Genomic DNA, 15,258 nt, shown 5'->3' on the forward strand with positions numbered 1-15,258 from the left:
TAAATAACATTCTTCAATAGAAGGAAATATTTTTTTATTGTCAATAACATTTCCTGTTGCCCGAGAACAGTCGTAGAAGTATGAAACTTGATATATAAATGGCGATTTTTTGTTAAAAATTTTCCTATATTACAAAAACTTAATCTTAACCAGTTTATGACTAAAGTTTGAAGGTGCTACGTTGGTTTGTGTTTGTTTTAGAGCCATTTTTAAAGATTTTGGAAATATAGGAAAAGAGGTAATCGATACGTGATTCAATACTTTCATTTGAAAAATTTTAGTCTCTCCAACATCAAGGCGAAGTTAGATTATACTTTGGGGGAATCTAGTTCTTGGTTAACAAGTGTAAAATTTTGGGTGGCAGAGTTCAAATCTAGTCGTATAAGCTGTCAAGACGAACTCCGCAGTGGTCGACCCTATGATACTCCATATCTAACTATTCAGATATTGTGGTGAAAATGTACAAAATTATATTGGAACATGGTCAGCTAAAATTGCGCAAAAACATAGCCGTGACGATGGTTGGAGGTAATGTTTGGCAAAAATACGTAGCAGCAAAGCGATTAATGACCTTGAACGAAACATGGGCCCACCATTTCGCACTTGAGATAAAAAAAACAATCAAAACAAGAACTCAAGAGAATTAACTCCAAAAAAAGCAAAAGTCGTTCCATGTGCAGGTAAGATGATAGCATCAGTTTTTTGTGATGCATGTGGAATAATTTTTTTTTTACTATCTCCCTACAGGAAAAACAATAAGAAGAGAATATTATACAAATTTATTGCAGCGTTTGCGCGAAAAAATTAGAAAAAAGCGGCAGCATTTGGTGAAAAATAAAGTCTTGTTTCTTTAGCGATGGCCAAAATCAATGAATTTGGTTTCGAACTTTTTCCACATTTGCCCTATTTACTGGATTTAACCCCCTCAAATCATTTTCTACTTCTGAACTTGAAAAAAATGGCTCGGTGAAAAGAGATCTGCCAATAATGAAGAGGTAGAGTTCGGCGTTGATACATATTTTGAAACATTCGAAGATTCTTATTATAAACAAGGTATATAAGCACCATAAGATCGCTCGGAAAAGCGTGTTTTTCTCAAAAAAACTATTGAGAATTAAAGTAATATTTGCCTTTTTTTTTCTTAAAGTGTTACGTCGGGTACTTCTGAGATTATCCTCGTATGTGTTTCTAGGCAAAATTTTTTGTATGAGGCAAGACATTCAGGGTTGTGTCTGGATTCTTGACATCAAAAATATAGCTGTATATTGCTTTACGAAATCCGAGGTATTGAATGATTGCGCATAGATAAATTAATGAAATATGTCGACAGTTTATTTACAACATTCTGAATTAAACAAGTCCAAATCTCGGCAAAGGCTGACGCCCACCAGATTACCAACATAAGTCATCTAGACAGTTTTACAATTTAAAAAATCACAGTTGAATGCTTGGCGACTTCTTTTCAAAAGGGAATATAATTTACCTTTAAAATATAGGATGTATTTCTCTTCAGTTTAAGGCACCCACTTTGCTGTTGTCTTCTTCCATTCTAAGTATGTCATAGCCACTAGGCCTTTTTTTGTAATATAAAAAAGCTAATAATAAAAGCAACATACTGCAACCTATTACAACTAGTACCACTATAAAATACCATTTTTCGGAAAGTATGTCGGACATCATGTGCGATGGATAGCAGTAGTTTTCTAATCGGGATCTATTGTACAGGAAGGCATCACCAAAGCACTCCGCGCATTGGTAGTCCATGGATCCCCTACATTTCATACAACTATAATGGCACGGCAAACATTTGGCATTACTCGGCAAGTTGGAGTCCTCAGAATTTCGATTCAAATCGTTTCTGCTATCATAAAATCCAGGAGGACAACTGCGAATGCATTTCCAGTTGTGCATGAAGTAGTCCGGATTACACTCTACAAAAATGTGGTCACGTACAGGTTTCTTGGGTTAGTTCGAGTCAACTTATCGCTAAAATCTAAAAACTACAATGTATAAGGAGTTCACGTTAGCGTATACTTTTACTGTGTGTATACAATGAGTGATCGTTAAAAAAATCTGGCAATGGGCTGTAGACCGTAAACGAAATTAGTATTTACCATTAAACGTCTCACAGACAATAGCTAACAAATGAATTTATCCAAAAAGTGCCTTTAATGTTTCATCAACACTTTAAAGTTTGTTTCCAATGATCACCCTTTATTATGCACACATGTATGAGACATACGTGTGCGGTGGTATTGGCAGTAATAAAACAATCTGACAACAATTTCAACACAAGAATTCATGCAGTTATTTAAAGATTTTAGAACTTACCTAAAATTACTTCTTCAAATTACGGTCCGCTGGTATTGTCTATTCTACAGCTAACCAAAATAGCGGTCCCACCAGGGGAAATCCAAAAAGCAGAATGTCTTTGCCACAGATTTTATTGTATTGTAAATTTTACAAACAGTGGTATGGCTAAGGTTACTACAGCATAAATAACAACGAGCGGTGTTTCGCGGTTGTACATCCGGCCAATTGGGATTTTTTACAGAGGGGCATATAAAAACTGGGCCGTGCACAACAGCAAAAAACCTCTTTTTTTGGCCAATAATTTATAGTTTACAATATTATGTCACAAAACTCAAGTACAATATGGCCGAGACGATCACACAATCAAATTCACCCCTTTGAGCGTTTTTTCAAATTTAGGTAAGGAATATAACCTTTAGTTCAAAACTGTTTCCTACAAGAATGATTTAGAAAGTCAATTAAAACATTTGATTTTAAAATTATAATACCTGAAAGTTATATCCCTTCTCCACTGATAATACTTCATATTGTAAAATGTATTATTAATAGAGTCGCGATTATTTTGATTTGTTATTTTGATTTTCAAATAATATACACTAGTTTTTAATATATTCCTATATGTAAATTGGACAATAGTTAAAACATTATTTCACAATTTTGAACTGCATAAGAAACTTACTTTGGCCGGCAAAGCGTCAACCAAATAACAATAGAAACCTAAGAGTGAAGCATATACCTATATTCCGCCTATCTACGCACTTTTATATAAGGACAAGGCGAATAGGTCAAGAAGTGAGATAAAGAATAATCTTCTTACGACATTCCCTTAAAAGATCTACGCAGCCCTTCGTTTCACACCTAAATACTAAAAATTCATGTTTTAACTATTATCCAGTTTAATCTATAATATTATAAAAAATGACTAGAAATGTTTATTCATATATAGTATATAGGTTTAATAATTAAGACCGACATTAAAATATATTTTTTCTCAAATGATATTAAATCTGCACGAATTGTTGAATATTTTTTTCTTGAACTAGTTAAGTAGTCGTTTCAATTATTACTTAGCTCAATCAGAATAATTTTAAACGGACATACAACATTTATACCCTAAATTAATGGTTAACATATTCATTCAGGAACTACATTTAATATACAAGGGACCAAAAAATTAGTAAACATACCGGAAGAATAACTAAAACAAATGAATCAAGATCGACAGGGTGACCCAATAGCGCCAAAAGTCGACAGTACTTTTAACGCCAGAAATGGAGCAAAAAATTAAATACAAGAATTGTAGAAAGAAGTGCTGCACATATTTTGAAGAATTTATATATAGAGCGTTTCAAAAAATATATCATTCAGAAATTATTAGATTGTGATATAACTGACGAAAATACAATTGGAAATATTTTCCGATTATATAAGTTGTGGTCTAATGAAATCACCTCCTTGACGTTTTGAAGTGAATGTTGATTCTCAGGATAATCATGTGAGAGCGCATGCTCGTCTAACGCAGATTTATTTGATTGTTTGACTGCAACACTTCCGTTGGTCTCATATTAGTACTAGCTTTTCTAATGCCTATAGCAGGAGCTCTATGAGATCTCTAAAAGATCTTACAGAAAATGGGACAATGTCGATTACTATACTACGCAAGGGTTGACGGGATATGGCACATTTTGAAAATATTAATACAGAATTGGTAAACAAGATAGCCCAAAATATTGGTTTTGTGGCAAAGAAGAGAGATTGAAACATACTATTTTTATCTGTAATCCTTGTAGAATCCCAAATCGATTAAAACTAACCTAAGCAAATATTAAAATTTTGTTATTGGTATCGAAAAATCACAGGAAAAGTGTGACCTAAACGTTTCATTAAATAGTGAAAACTAAAAAATTTTATGAATCAAATCTATGAATCTTCAACATACAGTTATCATTATGTATAAAGTAATGCCTTCATATTGGTGGTTCCGGATGTTGAAGCATGTTTCTCTGACGACAATGGGTGTACTCGATTATTTCTGAATTAAAAAATCAACCCGAAACAAAATGAATAATTCATATCCCTATGTACCAAATTAACAATGTCTGAAAAAAATTGATTTCCCTAAACCACGTTAAAAAAAGGTGCGTTCATTTCATAATTTTGCGAACAAATGAGACCAGCAGCAACAATAGTCCGCATGGTATAGATTATACGTTCAATAGATTTACATTTATGCCTATTTCTTTTAATTATCCATGTTTAAAACTTCTTAAGAAATGCCATTATATATCACTTGCATCATATTAATTAAATAGAAGATTTACTCTCTGTGAAAAATGGTTTGAGTTTAGAATTTTTTGAAATAGGCATAAAGAATATGAAATACCGTAGCAATTAGTTTAAACAAATCATTGAATTATTCATGGGTATATACGGAAAATGGTTCTGGGTTTAGTTTCCATTTAGGTTTTACGAGTTAAAATTTTATATTCGTCCCCGCATAGAAATCACACAAATACATGCATTATTTCTAGCAGTGTTGCCACTATGATTTCTTTTTCCTGATAAACCCCGTTTTGTTATATTCACGAAAAAAACTTCTGTTTCAAATTATATGCGTACTAAATTTTCGTCAATGTTTAAATTTGCAATTATCACAGATATCATGCCTATCACTTATAATAATTTATAATATATTAAAGTTTCATACTTTTCATATTTTTACGCGAATTCATTTAAAGAATATATCACACTAAATCAAGCCCTTTCTAAATTAAGGGTAATATGAGTAAAAAATTTTAACTAGGGCAAGAGATGGGGTGGTTACGGAATATCCGTTATGAAGTTTGTGACAATGATTTTAACTCATTGATTTTGACAAACGCTTCAAAAAGTATGATGGAGTTTTAAAGCGGCTATTTTTGGAATTTTTAAAAATAATATTACCAATAACTTAATACAAAATAATTTGCTATTGGACGTGTTTGTAAAAACATATATATGGAAAAAATATTTATTTCCATAATAATTATTGATTAATAATTACCTTAGGAATGCCACACTTTTTTTAAGTAACGATGTATATGTTTAAGTAATCCTGTATAATTTTAAAATGTGAACGGTACTTCTTTCTACAATTCTCCTCTTTAACGTTTTACTCTCACATTATAACACTAAAAGGGAAGTCCACTTTTGACACATTAGCGGGCCACCCTGTATATGATGTAAGAAAGACCTAGCACGAGTATGTGTTAGTACAATTCAAAACTCAATAAACAAATCTTCCGCAAAAAATGTATTACAAATTAACATGGACACCCTGTATCAACATTAAATAAACTGAGTCTTTTAAACATTATGTACATCAAACAATCACAGTAAATATCAACTTACGGGATATATCTATATGTACATATGCCTAAATACAGTGAGTTTTTTTTTATCTCTGAACATACTATGTTATTACCCTATGTTCAATTTTAAAAAACACACGTCAAACGCAATGAAACTCAAGCAACTAACATTATACGGAGAATGTTTAAAACATCAAAATCAGTCTTTTATTAATAATTTCCGAACTTTCTAAAAATTATAAAGAATTTAATAGAAATATTAAAAAGAAGAAAAAATATAAATACTCAATTTATACCAAAGCGGCAATAGTTTTACTCGCAGCAAAATATCTTGGAAAACCTATCCCTGCCATAAGAACCATTCATTACATTGTAAATTGTTTAACTCGGTAGATTGTGTAGTCCATTCACATAAAAAAAACTTAAAATCTCATATGTCTCTACTGAAAAAATGAAGTAAAATATTTTATGTTTTGTAAAAGAAAATTTTATCGTATTTTCGAAGCAAGTAGAGCATTATGCAATATTAAAATTTTCTGTACGTAAAATCCTAGAAGAGTTCAAATGCCAAGCTTACAAATATTCTATTCATCAATTATTGTGCGGAGAAGATAAAATTAGAACAGATTTTTGCAACCGTGTATAAAATTTACTCAGTAAAAATGGGGATATTTTAGTAAAAATTTGCTTTTTTGATGAAGCATTCTTCTCCCTAACTGGTTGTGTAAACTCACAAATTATAGATAAGAACTTATTTTGATTCTATTGTACCTCGTTACACTACATTTTTTATTATCCCTTAGGTTACTAGTCAAACAATAACGCCCACGTATAAAATTTAACCCACACATAATATAACACGAAAATCAACGTTGGGATTGGCATAATCGGTGATATCCATATTGGACCATTTTTTATTCAAAGCAAATCTCAATGCACTAAATTTTGGGATCTTTTTCGAAATCAAATTTTACCCGAAACTGTAATTTTAAATATTAAAAATCCGAGGTTGGAAATGAATGGCGTTCCTCTTCATTCTACAAATGCTGTTAGAGATTTACGAAATCAGGAGTTTAGAGATAGCTGAATAGGCAGGTTTGAACCAATTTTATGAGCGCCCAAATGTCCAGACCTCTCGCCAAATGTTTCCTTTCTTTGGGGTTGCTTTAAATCTAAGATTTGTAAAAACTTTCAAACTCAAAATGTAAAGAAAAATTAAACCAACGAATACGTAACGTTTGTACCGAAATAAATCCAGCTTTTCTAAAAAATTGGAAAAAATTAGAAAATTACTTTGCCTATTGTTTGGAACAAGACTTCAAATACTTATTCTAAATTTTTAATCATAAAATATTGACTTTAACATAAAATTTTTCAAAATTGATCATAAGATATTAGCATGATATATTCAGAGATTTAAACAACTCACTGTAATATATATACAGGGTCTTTGGTAGAGCGATAGAAAGTTTTCAATGGAAGCTAAATGGGAACATTGCGAATTTATATAACCAGATACAGTAGTGGAAATATGTAGAGTAACTTTTGAAAAAGTAATATAATTAGAGTTTTAATAGTTATAAATATTTAGGTGTAGGTTTAATATAAAGCCAGTGTTTATCCAAATACTTCTACAAAAAGATTTTTTTATTTTTATTTTTTTGTGGAAAAAAGTAGAGCAACTTATCAAATTATAGCAAATATTTACCTTAAAATTTATTTCATTGTTGACATAACGTTGGTCAAAATGCCTCAAGGCAAACATTTATCAGTAAACATAAAAGAACGTGTTGTAATTTGTACAGAAATGAACAAAAGCAAGCAGAATTTTGTTAAAACATTTAATTTAAACACATTCATTGTTTGTTGAATTATCCGACAATATCGAGTATCCAGGAATACTGATGTAAAAAAAGTGTGGAAGACCCAGAAAAACTAAACGCTATTAAGATAAACAAATTTTTAAAATTGCGAATAGTGAACCATTTCTAGGATTGAACAAAATTAAGAGCCTTATTTTTGATGAGCTCGGTGTTGAGATAACATCTAGAATGATAAGAAAAAGGTTACGAATTTTATGGAAGATCAGCCTCTTTTATCAAAAAAAAAAATAGACGTTCCCAACTTAATTTTGCGGGACATCTTCATTGAATAAAGCAGGACTGGAAAAAAGTGATCTGAAGCTACGAATCAAAGTTTTGCTTATTTAATAATAATAGTATCATCTACGCGAGTCGTTCTAAAAATAAAAGACTCAATCCAAAATACACCTGTTTTATAATCAAGGAAGAAGGTGGGTCGATAATGGTATGAGATTGTTTTTCCGGTTATGGAGTTAGCTTCTTTTAGAAAATAGATGGTCATATGAATAGATCTCAATATTAGGAAATCTTAGAGAATAAAATGGTGCCATATACGGACGATGTTATGCATTTAAGACACATTTGCCAACAGAATACTTATCCAAAACACATGTTTAAATTATGTGAAAGAATGGTTCAGGAGAGGAAATACGCGTTTTGGAATGGCTTTCTGAATCCCTTGATCTAAATTCCATTGAGAACCTCTGGCAAATCTTAGATCGGAAAATCAAAGATAAGGCATATAGGAATCAAGACGGACTGTTAACTGCTTTAAAAGATGTATGAATAAACATAGATTCTGTCATCTTAATCAAATTGATATGGTCTATGACAAAAAGATGCAATGCTGCAAATAAGAACAATGGATATTTTCTAAAATATTTTTTTTTTTTAATGTAAATTGTTGTTTTGATAAATTTTAAAATAAATATTTGCTATAATTTGATAGGTTTCTATACTTTTTTCCACAAAAAAATACTATTGTTAATATAAAATTCCACAAAAAAGTAAAAATAAAGAAATGTTTTTATAGAAATATTTGGACATACACTGGTTTCATATTGAACCTATACCTAAATATGTATAACTATTAAGACTCTAATTATATTAATTTTTCAAAAGCTGCTCTACATTTTTCCACTACTGTATATTCTTATACAAAGTTTCATTTTTTTTTTGAAATATCGGCTAATGTGGGTGAGCAGGAAGAACAAACTAGAATGAGTAAGTAAATGAATTAAAAATGAAGAGCCTCACTTTGAAAATGAAATTAGTTAATAGTAGTATCATCTAAGCAACAACTAACCTTGTAGGTTTTAAAATAATTAATGCTTATTTAAATTTAATGTCCCTAATTTTCTTGCTGTGAATAATATTTCTTATGGTTTTCAGTTTTGTAAACCATAATTTTTTGTCATAATGTCATATAGCATTTGAAAGAATATACAGTAGATAACATTTTAACACTTTAAATTTCTTGAGCTAGAGCAGCATTGGAGAGTTTTTTTACTGGAGAGATAAATTGGAACCAAACTATTTTAACACATTAATATGTCCACATAATTGTTTCTAATAATAATTTTTTTATATATTTTTGTCTATATGCATATTAAGAATATTTAAATAGTTTGTTTTTCCGTGAGCGAAAAATATTTAATACAAAAAATTAACTTAATTGTATTAACTCAATTATTTCGTATAAAAATCTAAAAAGGCTAATATTTCAAAAACGATTAGTTTTTTTATAAGGGTAAGTATAGTTATATATTTAACCCCATCTATCTTGCACTGAACACTTTTTACCGTTCTAACAAACATCCTGTGTATCACTGAACTAAAGAAAGACAATTAAATTCAGACAATAACGTTATTACTTCAAATAGGGGCTATAGATTATTATTAAGTGCATATTTATATTAATAAACGCATTATTTTGGCACACACTCCTAGTTGAGATGGCTTCTCAAAGTTAACCATTTCAATAAGAAGAAAGTTATCGCTTTTCAAGGACGGAAAACAGATCAAACTGCTTCCCCTGTTGTTTTTACTTATAAAACGTTTTTGATGTGTTGAACTGGAAAGTAAACTAAAAAATATTTGTTTCAAACACAATTACCACGACTAGGAATCGTGTCTTTATGCTAGGTAGGGCGATTGAATATTATAATAATCGTTAAAATCAATCACGATATCATATACTATCGATCGATCCATGAAAATATTTACCGTTAGGTAAGTAGGGTTGACAAAACGAGAAGTAATGTAAATTTCGACAAATTTGACTGGTTTAAATACAAGGTGACACTTCATCACATGTAATTGAAAACTGCAACCCGGAAGGATAAACAAAAATACATGTGAACAAGAACAATCAGAAAAAAAGTGATATATCAGACTGTTGTAAGCTTACCTGGCAACAAAGTAATGACCAAACATACGTCAGAAGTATTAATGGAAGACTACAATTGCTTTTACATAGACTATACACATATATGTACATACAATTACGCGTAGACAGATATTCCTAGAAACCTGCATCGCCATTAATCCCTTTAGTACGCAAGCAACAGCGCTTTGATGAGGCACATGCGCGGGATACATTAGTCATAACATATAAATTCCCTTTTTTATAGGTAATGGCACAATACTAAATTCATATTGTACTCTATAGTCGAACATGATTTCATATGTCGGCAGTGAAGCATAACAATTATTTTTTTAACACCCACGACCACAAGTAAAACAATGAAGATTATATGTAACATATTGAAAAAATACTGCAGATTTGGGCAACGAAACCGAAAAGGTTTAAGTAAGTACTTATTTAATTATATCTGTGCCAGCACAGTAATTAAAATGTAATAAACTGGAAAGCCACTTTCCAGTATTACAAGATATTAAATAACAGTTAAATTAAATTTGTACTTATGAACGAAAACGATCAATAGAATATACGTTTTGAGATTCATACATTTCGACTACTAATGATATGTAGTTTTTAAAGATATTTCTGGCGAATTATAAGTATCTATAAAAAAATATGAAGAGCTGATAAAGGGCGAAAATTACGCTGAAATGAACAATGCAATTTCGTAGTCACCCCTGTAAAATGTGCATTCGACTGAAAATAACACTGTGCTAATCGAAAATGTATAAATCACAGACACAAAAAAATCACAGACAACAATAATATCAACAAAATAAGTTTGCGGGTGTCTCAAAACACAAAGCGATTATATAAAGACTGCTTATAGCTTATCGAGACGTAAATACATTGTGCAGTTCTGTACATAAAAATGTAGACCTTATGCTAAGGAGGTTATTGCGGTCTACTAATTCTAGGAACGTCCAACGATTTAAATGATATTATGTGAGAATGACCCCCTTAAAAGTAAAAAATGATTTAAGAACATATATCTAAAAACTGTACCTGAACATTGTGACCTCTCGTACATCGTGACATTGGGTCATCTATGTGAAAATTGTTGTCAGAATTTTGTTTTATGGTAACTTTATCTCTACTTCTATCGTCTATGGCAAAGCTGTGACGATATGGATGATCTGGGATTGCAACTAACGACCTCTTATTAATTACGAACACATGTCTTATGGATGAAATTAGTTCACTACGGGATATTAGTAACACAGAAAGAATATCGTTATTTATAGGTGAACGCATTAACAAAACAAAAACAAAGCATAACAAACCTAAACAAAAATTGCCGTTGCCGCTTCTGCAGGAAGATGAAGTGCTCTTCTCAGTTTCTTCGACTTCAAGTGTGTCTTTGCGATTCTAGAAAATACGATCATTTTAAATATATTGTAATCAAAAACGTAAGCGCAACTTTTACACGAGAAGAAACTAACTTTCAGCTTAACCCGTACAAATATCCCAAATGCCCATTCAGTCGCACGCATGCGTATAGCCCTTCTACTGAATTATTATCTAAGACAGAATTGAACCAGTCTGTCAATGTGGGTTATCAATTTGGAGTTAATTTGTGGCTGATGTCAATATTTTGGTGCTCATTTTATGCGCGCAAAAAGCCTTTTATTGTCAACTAAATGTAAATGAGAATTATAGTTATAGTTAGTGGTCGACAAAGTTTATTTGACAACTGATAGTTTTGCACGCATCATAAACACTCTTGTAAAGCGGAAAAGTGTCGTACAGTTTCAAAATATAATTAAAAAGTGGTTCTGGAGTTAGTTGATAGTTTAAAAATATATACATGAGCTGTTGTTTTTATTAGAAATTACTTTTTATTGTTATATTTTTTCTTGTCTTGTCCAATTCAGATTCCAGTTTAGTCATATGAAACTAAAAGTTCTTTTTAAGTTTATATTCTTTGAATTTTTATATAATATAATATAAAAATGAAGAGAATATAAAACTGTTTATAGTGTTTTTTACAATAAAATAGTGTAAATTTCACAAATTCAAACATTTGCTTTAACACTCTTACTCGGGCGAAGAATTTTTGAATATGGTTGAGCGCATGACCGAGCAAAACTTAAAATTAGAACAATTTCGGTACAGCGGTTTAGATGGACTAAATTAGCGCGCGTTCAATTGCACGCATTATCGTGCGGATAATCCCTCTCGTGTTAAGGTTGCTATTACATAATTTTTGATGATCTTAACCTCTGCGCCCCCTTTCCAGTTCGGTGAGTTGTCTATTGAATTATCCAAAACATCTTTGTACACTTCTGATATTGAAATTCCGCCTTCAGTTTGCTTTGAGTCATAGGCTGGTGGGGTTGCTGTACCATAAAGGGTAAGATCCCATAGTTTTATGTGAGCTACAAACGTACACAAAAAATCAGTAGAAATATGTTGCAGGGCAAAAAAAACGTGGTGTAGACATGCAATAAAGTAATATTTTACAGAAAAAAATAGAACGAACAATCTAAAAAGAGCAAATGAATCGACGATACAAAAGAAATGCATAACTATATATTATAGTATGATTAACAAGGGTGTTTTAAATCTGAATTTCTAAAAGTCGAAAAATGTGGCAATACTAAGCGGTTCTATCAAAACAAGTATCTATAAGCAATTAATTTTTATATGAAAATTGGTTTGATGTTCATTCTCTATAAATTCGTAAAAGTTCTATAATTACATCAGTTGTCTATAAAATAAGTAGCGATGAGGCATGTACTCGAAATTGGTGCAGTAAACAGAGATCAAAATCTACCACGTGTTTAAAAAATAATCAAATATTTTAATGTGCGATAATCAACTAAATAAAAGTTGCATAAACCATAAAACTTAAGATCAAATAACTCGTAATAAGCCAATAATTAGCTACACAAATTTTAATTTAGAATTACCCTTTGTTTCTTTGCTAGTAGAGGACTTTTCGGCATTATTTGGGATAAGTGGCTTAATGTTTTGACTGAAATTAACGTCGCGGCTCTTTTCCTTTAATTTTTGACTTTTCTTGAAATTTTTCTTTTCGGTGGAATCCCTAGCCGGTATCATAACTGGGTATGTGATAGTGACGTTTTTAACGAACTTTAAATAATGCTTGACCATATTCTCGTGACTTAACTTCAATTTACTGTTCGAGATTGCATAGAAGTAAGGTGAGAAATCGCTAGGTACAGAAGTAGTACTAGAGGCAACCAAAGACTTGCTTTTATTTTTCAAAATAACACTGGAAACTGTGTTGTTAAAAACGCTGGCAACAGAATATTTTCCTTTAGAAACGCCCATTTGTCTGGGTTTAGCTTTAGACGAGACTTTAGCAGACTTTATGCTGTGCACTGGTTGCCGCTGATTTTTAATTTTTTGCAAAATTTTTTGCTTTGACTTAATTTTTTTATTCAACACTCTAGACGGCTTGTTTTTGTTCGATACTGCTGACTCGTTAGTTATAGATGAGAACGACAAAAATTGTTTCGTTCCATATAATACCAAGGACCAATTCTGTAACGATGCTCTTCCTGAAAAGTAATAGCGAAATGTTAGAACCGTTGCCGAAGCTACAATTATAGGTAAAGGTACGACAAAATAATCCGTTTTTATTCGGCAAGGCTATTTATTGTTTCCCTTAAGAAGAGGTTAATTACTCATTAAAAATGGTTCACTCAATTTTCGAGCAGTTTAGTTACAAAAAGAAAAAATAATTCTTAAACTTACCCATAAGCCGACCATCATTATGAATTTCGAGCTTCCAAGTTCCTAGCGGTGATTCTCCCCAAGAATGCACTGACATGAAAGGCCAATTGTTGAAACCTGATCTCGAATTATCATGATCTCGTTTTGCGAGAAGAGTGACTTTCGTTCCCATTGGAGAGGTGAGCTGAATTTTCAAATCTCCTCTCCTCTGGGCATAAATGGTCAATTTAGCTTGGACATGCTCCAAATTTTCGACCCCCTCGCATTCCGTGACTTCCAACGGAACTAACACCGAGCTCTTCGCCGGAATGGGTCTAAAATCGTCAATATTTTGATAAGAATATCGGGGTTTAAACTATTTCGAAACCTACTTGGCAGCCTCCGGAGCTGAAACTTCACATTTATGTTGCTCAGGAACCGTAATCCAATTCCTCGCAAGAAGCACCATGGCATAGGCATCCATAAGGCCGTAGCCAAAACTGTGAGAAACGTTCCTGCCCACTCCGTTCACTTGCCAATCGCTAGCTGTTAAATGCTGGGGTCTTGCAGTTCGCACTACAATATGTTGCATATCTCTCCAGGTTAAATTCGGATTTGCTTCAAGAGCCAGTGCGCAAATGCCTGCTGCGAGCGGAGCACTTGCACTAGTCCCCGTGTGGCTGCTGGTGCATGCATGTCTTAAATCAGTCGTAACTACTTGTCGTTCAGTGACAGCACCGCTGCTGTAAGTTGAGGCAAGAGTCGAGCTGCAAGCCTCACTATACCAGGGAACATTCCCGTGCTCTGTGGCACTCGAAATCGATAAACTATATATGGAATTAGTGTAGCCATCACAGTTGCAATTGTCGTGATCTCTACCGCCGTTTCCCGAGGCCCACACAAAGATTGAACCCTTACCGCTGCGACCCTGCGCGTATTTTCTCAAATAATATCATCTCACTTTTTAATAACAGAAAGTAAACTTGCCTTAGTGACTCCCTCAATAAAGGCCCTAGTGGCCAGTTCTCCGGGGCCATCAACAGTTTTCCCATCATCATCGGGACCCCAAGAAGCGCTGTAGATATCGATGTGCTGCGGATTGAGACTCAAACTTCTTGCCTCAACCGCATCTGTCACATCCCCATCGAGCATGCGTACGCCACCTACTTGTGCCCCATGTGCCACCCCTAATGCACAGATACTGTTGTTACTGGTAGCGGCCACTTCTCCAGCGCATCTTGTACCATGTCTGTTTGAATCGATCATGTCATAGCGAGGACTCGGATCAGAATCTTGATTATTGACATCGTAAGACGCCAAGGGATCCTACAAAATGAGAAGCAAGGTATTGGTTGTACTCGGGAAATTAAGTTTATACTTATGTACCCGTTGTTGAGAACCTGTAAAAATATTGCAGAACAAAACTGTATGGATTGTGAATATGTAAAATACGTAACACACTCTGAAAATTCCTGGTCTGAATTGGTTAGTAATTACAGTTTTCAAATAATGTAATTATTTCAAAAACACTGATTTGATGAGTGGGATTAATTTAACTTATCTTGTCTAAAACATTATTATATGTGTTAGTTCTTACTCTAAATGGCATTTCTTATCATATTCTCAA

General features: G+C 32.5%; 1 protein-coding gene across 3 annotated transcripts in view; it reads right to left on the bottom strand.

Annotated features, from left to right (window-relative positions):
* Positions 1-1,306: 1,306 nt before the first annotated feature.
* Positions 1,307-15,258, bottom strand: part of LOC136347123 (furin-like protease 1) — a 36,243-nt gene continuing 22,291 nt past the window's right edge. Inside the window, exons 5-11 of one of the 3 annotated variants that reach the window (XM_066296816.1) lie at positions 14,619-14,957; positions 14,024-14,559; positions 13,674-13,966; positions 12,863-13,477; positions 12,171-12,328; positions 11,234-11,318; positions 1,307-1,931 (exon numbers count right to left, since the gene is read on the bottom strand). In XM_066296816.1, the coding sequence (XP_066152913.1) occupies positions 1,510-1,931; positions 11,234-11,318; positions 12,171-12,328; positions 12,863-13,477; positions 13,674-13,966; positions 14,024-14,559; positions 14,619-14,957 (2,448 nt within the window). In that variant the 3' untranslated portion in view covers positions 1,307-1,509. The remainder of the gene's footprint in view (positions 1,932-11,233; positions 11,319-12,170; positions 12,329-12,862; positions 13,478-13,673; positions 13,967-14,023; positions 14,560-14,618; positions 14,958-15,258) is intronic. The other 2 variants (XM_066296815.1, XM_066296814.1) reach the window with 2 other exon arrangements.

This window comes from Euwallacea fornicatus, chromosome 26, assembly GCF_040115645.1.
Source record: "Euwallacea fornicatus isolate EFF26 chromosome 26, ASM4011564v1, whole genome shotgun sequence".
Lineage (NCBI taxonomy): Eukaryota > Metazoa > Arthropoda > Insecta > Coleoptera > Curculionidae > Euwallacea > Euwallacea fornicatus.